The sequence below is a fragment of the Sminthopsis crassicaudata genome, chromosome 6 (assembly GCF_048593235.1).
Source record: "Sminthopsis crassicaudata isolate SCR6 chromosome 6, ASM4859323v1, whole genome shotgun sequence".
In the NCBI taxonomy this organism is placed as follows: domain Eukaryota; kingdom Metazoa; phylum Chordata; class Mammalia; order Dasyuromorphia; family Dasyuridae; genus Sminthopsis; species Sminthopsis crassicaudata.
The window spans coordinates 245,446,202-245,459,261 of record NC_133622.1 but is presented as its reverse complement, the minus strand read 5'-3'; the positions used below and the strand labels follow the sequence as shown (position 1 = coordinate 245,459,261).

At 34.4% G+C, this 13,060-nt stretch overlaps 1 protein-coding gene across 35 annotated transcripts in view; it reads left to right on the top strand.

The window, feature by feature from the left end:
- Nucleotides 1-13,060, top strand: part of LOC141548046 (butyrophilin subfamily 1 member A1-like) — a 36,159-nt gene that overhangs the window by 7,624 nt on the left and 15,475 nt on the right. For 9 of the 35 annotated variants that reach the window (XR_012483754.1, XR_012483733.1, XR_012483735.1 and 6 more), the window contains exons 2-5: nt 2,794-3,141; nt 7,131-7,409; nt 10,002-10,118; nt 11,543-11,660. Coding sequence is in view for 3 of the 35 variants with exons in the window: in XM_074276814.1 (XP_074132915.1) it covers nt 2,794-3,141; nt 7,131-7,409; nt 10,002-10,118; nt 11,543-11,621 (823 nt within the window). In the remaining 32 variants the exon portion in view is untranslated. Of the gene's footprint in view, nt 1-2,793; nt 3,142-7,130; nt 7,410-10,001; nt 10,119-11,542; nt 11,819-13,060 lie in introns of all 35 variants that reach the window. The other 26 variants (XR_012483753.1, XR_012483736.1, XR_012483755.1 and 23 more) reach the window with 10 other exon arrangements.

The following is a 13,060-nucleotide window of genomic DNA, read 5'->3' as shown; positions in this document are numbered from 1 at the left end:
TCTTTAATTTTCTCTGGCAACCAATCAATTCTTAAGTGATGACTTTCATTTTCCCTTACAACCTCCTTATCATCATATCCCATTAATCAAGAAAGAAAAAAAATAGGGTTAAGTTCAGACTGGTCTGAGATTTAGAAGAATCTGGATCCTACATGCAAATTTATCTACTAAGAAGATAAGAAACTTTTCTGTTTTACACTCTCTTTTCCTTTTCCAAACAAATGCACAAAAAAAGAGAGTTAGAGGGCTTTCTCAACATTCAAGTTAATCTTTGTGATTTTATTTTTCAATTAGAAGTCTGCAACTCTAATCTTTTACTTTTCTCAAAAAAGATACTTGCTTTCCCCCAAAAATGGCTCAGCAGAAAGAATTTGAACTCAGGTCTTCCTGATTGCACCTTATATTACATATGAATTTTATCTTTTCTGATCTCTCTTATCCCAAGTTTGGTTAAGAATTTGCTTCTAGCCATATTTTTTTTAAAATCCACTTCCCTCTATTTTTAATAGACTTTCTTTTTCTCAAAATTATGATTTTTTGAAAATTCCCCTAAAATAAATTATTGTAATGAATTGCAATGTGAATTATCATCTGATTTTGAAAAAAGTATTTTTATATATCTTTCTTTATATATATCTTATGCTTCTTATTTTTATATCACATTCATTTTTTAATATTTTCCTTTCTACCTAACAACCAACAACCCTTCTCTTCTAACAACAATTTTTATAAAAAAAAAAACAGAGTTTTGGTAGGCTGAGAAGTGAAGTACTATGGAAAAACCAAACAATATCAATAATTTCAGATAGTTCCTGTATTCCACATTCATAGTCTCCCACATCTTTAATTTGCTGGGTGCAAGGTTGATCGCCATGTTTTAATCCATTCAGGTTTGTCTTCTTCTTTCCATTTAAACTGTTTTATTCATTGTATATATAACATTGTGATGCTGGTTACTTTACTTTGGATCAGTTCAGAAAAAACATTTTCCATGTTTTTCTGAATATTTAATATCTACTGTTTCTTTTAACAGAGTTATACTTCATTTTATTCATATTGATGGGTATGTTTGTTTTTATTTCTTTGCTATTACAGAATATGGATATTTTAGTACATTTAATACTTTCTGTCTTTGAATTTTTGTGTCTCTAATACTGTATGGATTCTTTGGGTCAAGGGCTAAGAGCATTCCAATCATATTTAATTATAATTCCAAACTATCTTTTAAAATTGTTGGACCATTTCTCAGTTGTTCCAAAAGTTTCTCAGTATGTCCTGAAATCCCTTTAATATTTTTCTATGTTTTTTCATAACCTGGGAGTTATTTTGATTGTTAATTCTTTTGTTACTAATGATTTGAAGTTAATCTTTAATCAGAAGTTAAAATTTTGAAATTCTTTGAGACCTTCCCCCCTTCCTCCCCAAATCTTTTCATTATTTATTGTTAAGGACCAGGCTTTTCAACTTGTATATTTATGTGAGTTCATTACATAGCTTGAACATCAGAGACAAATCAGAGATAATTTATCCAATATTTCCCCCAAAGGATAGTTTTCTTTTTATCGTTAACTACTTTGATATTCTTCCTCATTGACAATATTTTTAAGATTATGTAATTTTTGTTGAGTCATTTCAGTTGTGTCTAACTCTTTGTGACCCCATTTGGGGTTATCTTGACAAAGATATTGGAATGGTTTGCCATTTCCTTTTTCACGTCATTTTACATATGAGTAACTGAGTAAAACATGGTAAGTGACCCAGAGTCACACACACCAGTAAGTTTCTGAGTCTGAATTTGAACTTAGATCTTCCTAACTCTAGGACCAATGCTCTACCCACTGTATCATCTAGCTGTCCATCATGTAATGAGCATTGAAGATGTTCAAAGCAATTTATAAAAATCATCTTAGTTTTATCCTCAAAACAATCCAGATTGATAGACTCTATTATTATCCCTATTTTATAGTTGAAAAAACTGAGGCAGATAGATCAGGTATCTGATTTAGGGTCATATAGTTATTAAGTACCTAAGACAGAATTTGAACTCAGGTCTTCCTGTCTGCACCTTATATTACATATGAATTTTATCTTTTCTGATCTCTCTTATTCCAAATTTTGGGGATAAGAATTTGCTTCTAGCCATATTTTTTTTTATCCACTTCCCTCTATTTTTAATAGACTTTTAATATTTCTTAGATAAAACTATTCATTTGGAACTTATTGTGGCATCTAACTTAAGGTTAAAAGAAGTATTTTTTACAATTTAATTATAGTCTCATTTTCATTTTTCAGATGGTTGATTTGACTATATTTAGAGATAATTAAAATCTAAGGAGAAGCTGGGAGAAAGGAGAAATCTGTTAGCCACCCTAGTTTTAATTGCATGTTTGTTTATGATAATTTGTGCCTACTTGACCTTTGACAAAGAAGTCAATGTTTATTATCCCATCAATCTTAGTTCTCTTTCTTTCGATGAGAAAATGAGGGGGATAGTTCACCATTACTTGTGCTGCCCAATCAGTAGATAGAAAGTTACTGTTCAGAAATATCATGGGAGTGATTACTGTGTAAGACAGGGAGTTTGACTCCCATTGATAGGGAGTTTCTGAGTTTCCTTCAGATGATAAGATTCTGTGCTTTATCAAATGAGGTCTGGGATTGGATTATTTCTGAATGTATTTTTCCACATCTAAATATTCATGCCTTGCTATGTGATCATACTATACTGTTCTCTTTTACCCCAATTCTTGAATTAATCTTGTGTTCACCTCTGACTCTGTCTATATTTTCCAGGGAAATTCACTGTGATAGGACCACCACAACCAGTCATTGCCATGGTGGGTGAAGAGGCCATATTCCCATGCCACCTTTCTCCCCAGATCAATGCCCAGGATATGAATGTGATGTGGTTTTATGGAGAGTCTTCAGAACTGGTACATCACTATAAATACAGGCAGGATTATCTGAAACATCAGCACCAAGATTATAAAGGGAGGACAGAATTTCTTCGAGATGAGATTTCCACTGGGAGTGTGGCCTTGAAGCTTCGTCATATTCGTCTCTCTGATGAAGGGAAGTATCGGTGTTTTTTTGAAAGTTCTAGTGCTTATGAGGAAGCAGAATACCAAGTGTATGTAGCAGGTGAGTTTGTGCCAGGTGTCCTGGGCCATGTCTGGGTAGGGGAGAAATCATGTTGTTTTTCTGATGGGAACACACAGAATTCTAAACATCATGCCAGAGGGCCAAAAGTAGTCAGGGCAGGTGTGATCTAAATTTATTTATGTGAGAGGCAATTGATTGAACTAGGAGTGTCTGAAGGACTAATCTGAGGATGAAGTTCAAGGGTTAAGAGAGTGAAGAGCAGTTTAGATCTGATGCAAGTAGCTCAGATATAATAATTAGAGCAATTCAAATCTGGCACATGAATATGGCCAAAGAATATTTCTGGGGAAGCAACTAGAGGGAGATCATGGTGCAAAAGATATTTAGTCAAATGTGGGGGATTTAGATAATAGTTTTGCTCATAGTAGTGTGTATTGACAACTTCAACACCTTTTAAATTGAGAGAAGCATTTTCAAACATCTTATGAAAGCAAAATAGAATGAACTCTTATACTTAAGCTATATGGGCTTCCATACACACACACACACACACACACACACACACACACACATACACACACACACACTATATATATGTATATATATATATATATTATATATTATATATATATAAATAAATAATAAGAAAAATATATATATATGTAGTGCATGTATGCATGTATGCATGTGTGTGTGTGTATGTATGTGTGTGTGCCATAAAAAGGAAAAGGGACTCAAATCTCAAAGATCATCTAGTCTAACCCTAACTTGAAGAAAAATCCTTTGTATAATATCTCTAACAAACTGCCAACCAACCTCTTTTGTGGAAGTTTTCCAAAGAAATTAAACTGGATTGTCTCTTGAGGCAGTCCATCCAGAACTTAAACAGCTCATATTACAAGAAAGGATATCTGCAATTTCCCTTTTCAAACTTCCATCAATTGTTTCTACTTCTCTTCTTTGGGATCAATTAGAATAAAATCAATTCCTCTTCCATTTGATAAGTTTAAATACCTGAAACTGATGTCTTATTTTATCTCAGTCTTCTCTTTTCTTCTCCTGTTCCTCCTCCATCTTCCTAAGCCATATTCACCAGTCCATTTCCTACTCTAGTTCCTTTCTTTGAAATGAAAATGCTTCATTTGTTAATGTCTATTAAAGATATGACTGAAGAGGCAGGGCCAAGAAAACAGAATAAAGAGAATATTATCCAGCTAAATGACAGCTAAATTTCCCTCTAAAATTTTTTTAAAATAATGTGTCAAGTCAAATTTGCATAACCAACAAGAAGTTGAGGGGACATATTTTTTTTCTTCCAGAACACCTTAGCAGGTCAGAAGCAGTGTCTGTGGCCTTTGTATAGGGACTGACTTGGAGCATGACAATTACACAAAAACAGGGCCCTGGAAGAAGTGGTGGTAGTAGGAGCAGTAACAGTAGTAATGAAAGTTCTCATGACAGAGAGATGGAAAGGGGACTGAATACTTGCTAAGAACAATATTCCATGGAACCCATGTAATAGCATTTGGCATAGGTCTAGGAAGAATTTGGCAGCTCCATTGCTTATTGACCAGTTCTGGAAATGGAATGGAAAGAAGAACTTGCAGTCACCAATGAGCAGAGGCCCTAAGTCCAGGATCTTTCTTCCAGGGCAGAAAGAAGAACTTGTGGCCCCATGGAAGCAGGAGCCACAGTTCCTAGTCATAGGTTCAATAAAGAAAGAACTTGTGCTCACTAGACAGTTGTGCACTGCCTATGCAAACCAGGAAAGCAGACAATACATGTCCCTCTGGATCATATCACCTTGAAAGCATCTAAAATGTATAGCTACATAGAACCAGCTGCTAGGTGAAAAAACCACTAAGTGAAGAAGTCTGAAGTTTGGAAAAGTAATTGCTCACTCAATCCCAAACTCTAGCATGAAGTTTAAATTCAGGAAATAGGTTGGAAAAATGAAGAAACAACAAAAAAAAGGAACCTGGATATAAAAAGCAATTGTGATGATAGGGAAGGTTAAGACAAAAACTAAAAAAGTAGAAAATGACACAAAATATGCAAAAACATTAAAGAAAAACAAAGCCCAATAATTTCTATAAGACATAAAATGATAAAAAAACAAACAAAAGTGATTGAAAAAAATCAAGTAAGAAGCAGAGGCAAAATTGGAGGAAATGAGAGCAATGTAAAAAAAAATTAACCAAAAAGAATTGAGCTCAGAAAAAGAGGAATAAAAATTAAGAAAGAACTTCTTAATCAACAGAAATAGCCAAGTAGGAAAAAAAAAAGATGCAATGACTCATTGAAGAAAAATATCTCAAAAAGGAGAATTGTTTAAATGTCCATGAGATGTTAAGAAATAATAAAGTAAAACCAAACGAATGAAAAGGCGAAAAATCTGAAATATCTCCTTGGGGAAAAAAAAAACTGATCTAAAAATAGATAGGGAATAATGCTTGAACTACATGAAATATATAATCAAAAAATCCTAGATATTATATTTCAAGAAATTATGAAGGATACCTGCTCATATATCTCAGAAAAAACCCCAACATAATAGAAATGGAAAGAGTTCCCCAATCATCTCCTGAAATTCCAAAATAAAAAATATCCACAAATATTGTAACTGAATTCTAGAGCTCTGGGGTCAAGGGGCAAACATTTTAAGTAGCCAGAAAGAAATCATTCAGATATAATAAAATCTGTCAGGGTTACACAAATGTGGTGACTTCCACATTAAAGTGGATGGTGAGATTAGGATATTACAGAAATCAAAGGAGCTAGGATTATAATCAAGAGTGCCCTAAGATAACAATCAAGAATACCCAGTAAAACAGAATGTAATCCTTTAGGAGGAAAGAAAATATTCAATGAAATAAAGGACTTTGAAACATTGCTAATGAAAAAACTAAAGCTGAATAAAATTTTGGTGTTTAAATACAAAACTTAAGAGAATCATACAAAGATTAATAGGAAAAAGAAATCATAAGGGATTCAATAAGGTTAAATTGTTTGTATTCCGAAATGGGATGATAATATTCTTACCTACAAGATCTGTATCTTAACTAAGGCAGTTAAGTCTACTTTTACTGAGGGTATGATCCCGATTCTGTTATGTTGTCATGATATAAAAAAGGAAGAGATAAAAAAAAGGAATGTATTGGGAGAAGAGGGAAAGGAGAGAAAATAGGAGAAATTATCTCATTTACAAGAGGCATGCAAGGAAGAGTTTTTACAATGGAGGGGAAAATAGTTTGATGGGAGAAGCAGGCAGTGTTTCCTCTGATCCTCATTTGCATTGGTTCAAAGAGGGAATATCTTATGTGCACATTTAATTGGAAGTAGAATCCACTTACCCAATAGGGAAAAAAAAAAGAGAGAAATGAGATAACAGAATTGAGAGGAGTGATAAGACGGAAAACAGTTTAAGGGAGGCAATGTCCAGAAACAAAGCAGCCCTTTGAGATAGAATATGATAAAAAAAAAAGGGGGGGGGGGAAGAGAGAATAGTAAATAGAAGAAAATAGGATCGAGAATTACACAGTAATCATGATTATGATTGTGAATGAGATGAATTCACACATAAACAGAAGCAATAGCAAAATGTAAAAATATGCAAATGTTTTGCATGACTTCTTACATCAAATGCACATCATATTCTACCAATGAATGGTGGAAGGTCTGGAAGAATGGAAAATTTTTGAGCTGAGAATAAAAAAAATAAATGTTAAAATATTTTTTAAAAGTGGCATAATTGAACAAAAGATAGGGTCTTACTAAGAGTCAGTAATAGAAGGATCACTTGCTCTGTTGGGGTTTTTCAGTTTCAATCATGTCCAATTCTTGCCAAAGAAAACCCTAATTGGAAATACATATTGTGATCCCATAAACAGAGACATATTGTGTTTTTTTTTTTCATTTGATGCTTTCCCAATAATAACATTTGATAGACATAATAAGGAGGAATAAGATAAAAATGCCTCTTGCTTTCTAGGAAATAATTTTACTTTTGTGTTGCTTTTCTTTCCTAGGCAAAGGCTCTGTTCCTCACATAGACATTGTGAGTGATGAAAATAAAAGTCTTAGGCTGATATGCACATCTACAGGGTGGTATCCAAAGCCTGAAGTTCAATGGATAAAAAATCAGGAAAAGTTATTGTCACAAGACATTACAATCGAGAAGAAAGAAAATGGACTATTTTCTGTTGAAACATCAATCACAGTTTCCACCAATTCTACAGTGAATGTTTTTTGTTTCATTTGGAACCCTCTCCTCAGACAAAAGTTTGAAGCAAGTGTTTCTGTGTCAGGTTAGTTTCCTCTCTGAGCTCTAAGGACAATTCTGGGAACAGACTGAGTAGACTTTTTGGTAGAAAGGGAAAAAGAAATATTCAGAATTTCCAAATATTTCTTCCACTTATGTGTTATAATGCCGAAATTTCTGCCATTAAGATACCTAAGATTTCAGACATAGAAATAATTTTAGAAATCATACTCATTTTACATATGAAGAGACTGAATAAGGGTAGTAAAATTACTGCATTGATTTATAAACATTTACTAAATACTTCCTATGTTCCAGGCACTTTCCTAAGTTTTAAGGGAATATGAAGAAAAGAAATAAAAAAAAAAAGCAACCTAACAAATAAAATGAAAAAAAAAAAAAACCCACCCCAAAGCAGTCTTCATTCTCAAGGAGCCCACAGGGAAGCAACATGCAAGCATCTGTGTAAAACAAGATATATGCCCAGTAAACTGGAGATAAACCCAAAGGGAGGCAGTGACATGATGCAGATTTTGTAGAGAATGCTTTGCAGAGAATATATCTCTTCTTGCTACCACCTAGTGGCTAGGCATCTCAAATGATGAGAGGGAACAAGGGTTCCTCTGCTCATGAACCTTGTCTTCCTTTTCCTGCTGAGTGTAGTATGTCCCTGAAGGAAAAAAGGCTCCTGCCATCCTCCACCTTCCCAAAAATACATTCCCCTGTCCCAAAGGGAAGACTTCCATCTGTGACAGCACAAGATAACTTCCCACTTCCTGCTGCCAGTCCAATCTCCCAACTGGTCTGTGGAGAACCTCTAATGCAAAAGGCAACAATCTACCCTTTGAGTTCAGGTCCACAGCATCTGTCCTTTGAGGAAAGAGGAATGGAAAAATTAGTGATGAATGGGACAACTTTCTCCTAGAATGCAGGGTTTCTCTCTCTCTGCTGCACTCTTTTCTTGACTAATCTCCACCCTTTTGAAGGAGGAGATGTAGTGAAACAGGGTCAGCCATCTTGTCATTTGACCATGTCCCTTTCATTTCAAGCTGCCCTTGCCTCTAGCCCCAATATCCAACTTCTATTTTGGAAGAAAGGTGCTCTCCACTCAATGATGAACACCCTCATACCTGTCTATGCCCTTCACATGCTAATGATTCTGAATCTCTATAGATCATCTTTCAAACCCCACACCACCTGTGTAACCAAAGTTCTTATTATCCCCTCCCACTCCAAAATTTTAATCAAATATCACCCAGATTTTCCAATGTACCTTTTGGAATGCCATTAGTAACAGACTTTTCTTCATCCTAAATCTTTTGTTCTACTACTTTCTGTCTTCTAGATCTTTCTGTAAGCTGGCTGTCCCTGGATGATGCAGCTTCTCTGGCTATTATTTCTAGTATCAACCTTTACTCATTATCCAAGAGGTCAATGGTCGAAGTGGGGAAATTGCATATTTCTTGTTCCACATTGCCACTTCCAGGCTTTCCTTCTATCTCCTTCTCTCAATAATTTCTCTTTTTGGAGTTTCATGCTATTAATATTTACCACACAATTAAATTCCTGGTAGAGATTTTCTCTAGAATTCCACATTAATCTCCTTTTTGAGTTTGGTACATGGCTCATTATTTTTCTCTCCTTCCCAACCCCTATACTCATAATAGGAAACTTCAATATACATACTGAGGTATGAAGATTTTTTAAAATGTAAATTTTGATAATTTAATTTTAATAAAATGTTTTCGATTGTAATTCTATGCATCTTATTTTATACTTTTAAAAACCTGATTCTGAAAAAACAATCCATAAGCTTCATCAATGTGACAAAGTGATTCAGGACTCACAAAAGATTAAGAGCCTCTTCCCTGGGAAGAAGAGATAGAATACACTAGGTATCTGCTTTGATGATGGTCTTCTTCTAAGGTTATTTCGACCATTCAAGCAAAAAGATATTTATAGAGCAGAGCAGACATACCCAAGACTACCAGTGGCATGAGTCCTCGTTGCAACCTGACTTCTTTCTGTCTTCTCAATTTAGCCCACCAGACATTTCATTGCTTTTTACTGAAATGCTTTGTGTGTGAAGGGCTGTCCTTCTGCACATAGGCAGTACACAAAGGCAGTGCTCCTTTTCCTTCTCAATTAAATTGGTTGCAATCAGTTGACAAACAGTAATTAAATAGTTTCTATGTGTCTGGAACTATCCCAAGAAGCAGGAATAAAATGAAAGGCAAGAGACGATCTATGTTGTCAAGCCTCTCACAGTCTCATAGATTTAGGTGCAAATAATTTCCATTTGGACCAAAAATACCCCTCCTTCTTTGCAGTATTAGCCATATAGTTTCTATTCCTGACTCCATAAGCTGCCTTCCCTGCTATGCTAGTACTCAGATCAGAGAGGAATCTATGTTTGCAGGAGTTCAGAAAAGCCTTTGACCACAACACTGGTCAGAAAGTCAGGGGCCATTCTCTAGAGACATTTGGGAGTTGGGGATGGGATGGCCCAAGATTTAGTTCTTTCTCTGTAAAATGAAGAGATTTCACTATTTAGTGCAATCACCAAATTGAGCACTAATTTAGTGATCATTAAAGACCCCTGATTCTATTATATAACTCTATGGTTTGAATTTTTCAGATGACTTGTTTCCACATAATACTCCCTGGATATGGGTATGGATTGCAACTATGGTCCTTTTCAGCACTGTGATTTCAGTCATTATTTTTGTGACCTGGAAGTTAAAAAAAGTCAAAGGTAAAAATCTGTACAATATGGATTATTCCAGCATGAAGCAGAACCGAGAGATTCTGAAATAGAAAATGCTCAAAGAAGGGCAATCCCTCTGTCAATGCAAGCTGGTTCCCTCTAGGCAAGGAGGAGTGTTAATAAATTGTTGAGAGCACTGAGAGGCTAAGGGTCTTCTTTAGGGCTGCCTGACAAGCATGTGGCTATAGCAACTCTCTAACACATGTCTTTCTGATTTATGAGACTAGCTCCTCATTTACTATTCCATGCTTCTTCTTCAAAATATATACAAACACATTTGGCATATTATATATGTACAATATGGTCACGTACATAAATATATATGCATAGACATATGTATGGGCATAAGCAAATACTTATATATGTATACATATCTAACTGAGTATATCTTTATCTAGATATTTTTATTAGTATAAATACCTAAATTAATTACAAAGGACATATTAAGAAAGATATCGCCACATGACAATATGCTGGAACTAGTTATAGAATTACTATATGTCCTCCAAAATTTCTCCAAGATATTTCTTCTGCATGTGTGACGTCTCCTGATCCTATATTTTGTGAGTAGATAATTTTTCCCCTCTGAGGCTGGGATTAAGTGACTTGCCCAGGGTCACACAGCTAGGAAGTATTAAGTGTCTGAGAACAGATTCGAACTCAAGTCCTCCTGAATTCAGGGCTGGTGCTCTATCTACTGCACTACCTAGCTGCCCCGTGAGTAGATAATTTAATGTCTTATCCCATGTAATTTTGTCCAGGACATCTAGAAATGAAATTGATTAGGAGTTCCTCAAATCAAACAGTCTCCCTAATTGGTACAAGTGAAACCATGAAAGCTTGGATTTTTCCTGTGAAGAATGTGTTGTGTCAAAACACAGTTTCTTAATTAAGGACTTGACAAAATAATGGACATTTTGAAAAAGGGAGTGGATAGTAAGCAAAAGAGAAGAAATATCTAGTGGAAATTGGTATTATCTAAGAATTATAAATTAAATATGAAAGTGACATTAAAGGCCATGCCATTTCACTTTATAGGTTTCATTTTATAGATGAGAGAATAGAGGTTAAGAGATGCTATGCTTTTCTAAAGTAAACAAAGATAACAAGGATGACAACTGGGATAGGTAAAAATATTAGATTATAAGGAATCTTATAAAATAAAACATATTTATTCTAGAGATGGAAAAATGAGAAAATGGCTTTCCCAAGATGACAGAATGAATTAATTTGAGACCAGGTTCCTGATCTAAGTCTTTTGAACTCTAGTTCAAAAATCTATTCCTCTATATCTCTAAGCCTGAATACATTGAAGAATAGAAATATCAAAATTGGCAATCTAAATGTTGCAAATGCATAATGAGAGACTAATTTTTTTTCTCTCTGTCTGTTTGTATCTGTCTCTCTCTCAGTCTCTGGATCTCTCTCTGCCTGTCTGTCTGTCTGTCTGTCTCTTCCTCTTCACTGGGAAGGTAAAGAAAAACCTGGTGAGTAATAATTTCTTCTTCATTATCCAAATATATGTATATGGTGATACAATAAAATAGTGGAGGATGCTGAGAGCTGAGTTGATAAGGAGCCTCCAGAATCAAGTAAACAGTCCAGGACATCTCATTTTTAGAAAAGAGAACTTGACAACCTGGATTTTTCATGTAAAATGTTTGTTTTGTCAAAACATTGTTTCTTGGGTAAAAAAAAAAATGGAAATTTTGCAAACAGCCATTGAATCGGAGCAATACTAAATGAGGCATCTTGTGGAAATTGGAAATCTTTTTCATTATAGATGGAACATCAGAAGTGACCTAAGAGGTGATACAGTTCTATGGCTTCATTTTACAGATGAAAAAAAAAAGAACTTCACAAAGGTTTTCAATGTCTAAAGATCACAAAAACATGAATGTGAGAGCTGGGAAAGATTCATATACTGATAAATAATAAGGAACCTTAGAGATTATATACTATAACTCTATTACCTTACAGAAGAAAAAAGTGAGGAAAATGATTTCCAAAGCCATAATGAATGATTACGAGAATAATCCTGCAATATATCTTTTGAACACTAGTCCAGCAGTTTCTTCCTCAATATCAATAAACATGAAAATTCTTTAGAACAGAAATATCAAAAGAGTCATCCCCAATATTGTAAATGGATAATCTAGAAAAACTAATTTTCTGACACTTTTCCTCTCTCTCTCTCTCTCTTACCTTTGCCCCCTTTTTTATTTTCTATCTCTTTTTCTGTGTTCCTCAACTGGTGTGGATAAAGCTGAATCTGGTGAGTAATATCTTCTTCATTATTCATATTTTTTAATATGGTGATATGGAATACAATTGGATGATGATGGGAACAATGTCCTCCAAATCAATGAACCAATCCAAGATCCCTAATTTGTAGAGAAGAGAACTTGACAGCCTGGATCTTTCTCTAAATGTTTGTGTTGGCAAAACACTATTTGATGGATAAAAGAATGAAATTTTTGAAAAAAAAATCAGTGAATGAGAGTGTTATCAAATTAGGCTTATCTTGGAAATTGGTTATTTAATCAAATTATAGATGGAAAACTTGAAGTGACATAAGAGGTCATGCAGTGCTATGGGTTCATTTTGCAGGTGAGAAAGTACAGCTTCAAAGTAGTGGTTGTCATTTTCTAAAGATCACAAAGATCAAGAATGTGGAGCTGGGATAGATTCAGTATTGTTAAATGATAAGGAATCATAGATTATATACTACAACTCTATCACTTTTAAAAAAGGAAGAGTTTTAAAATGGCCTTCCAAAGCTAATAAAGTGATTATGAGAATAGTCCCTTGAAATATATTTTTGAACCATAGTTCAGTATTTTATTCATCAATATTAGTAAGCATGAAAACTTTTTAGAACAAAAGTATCAAATGAGGGATCCCCAGTATTGGAAATGGATAATCCAGAG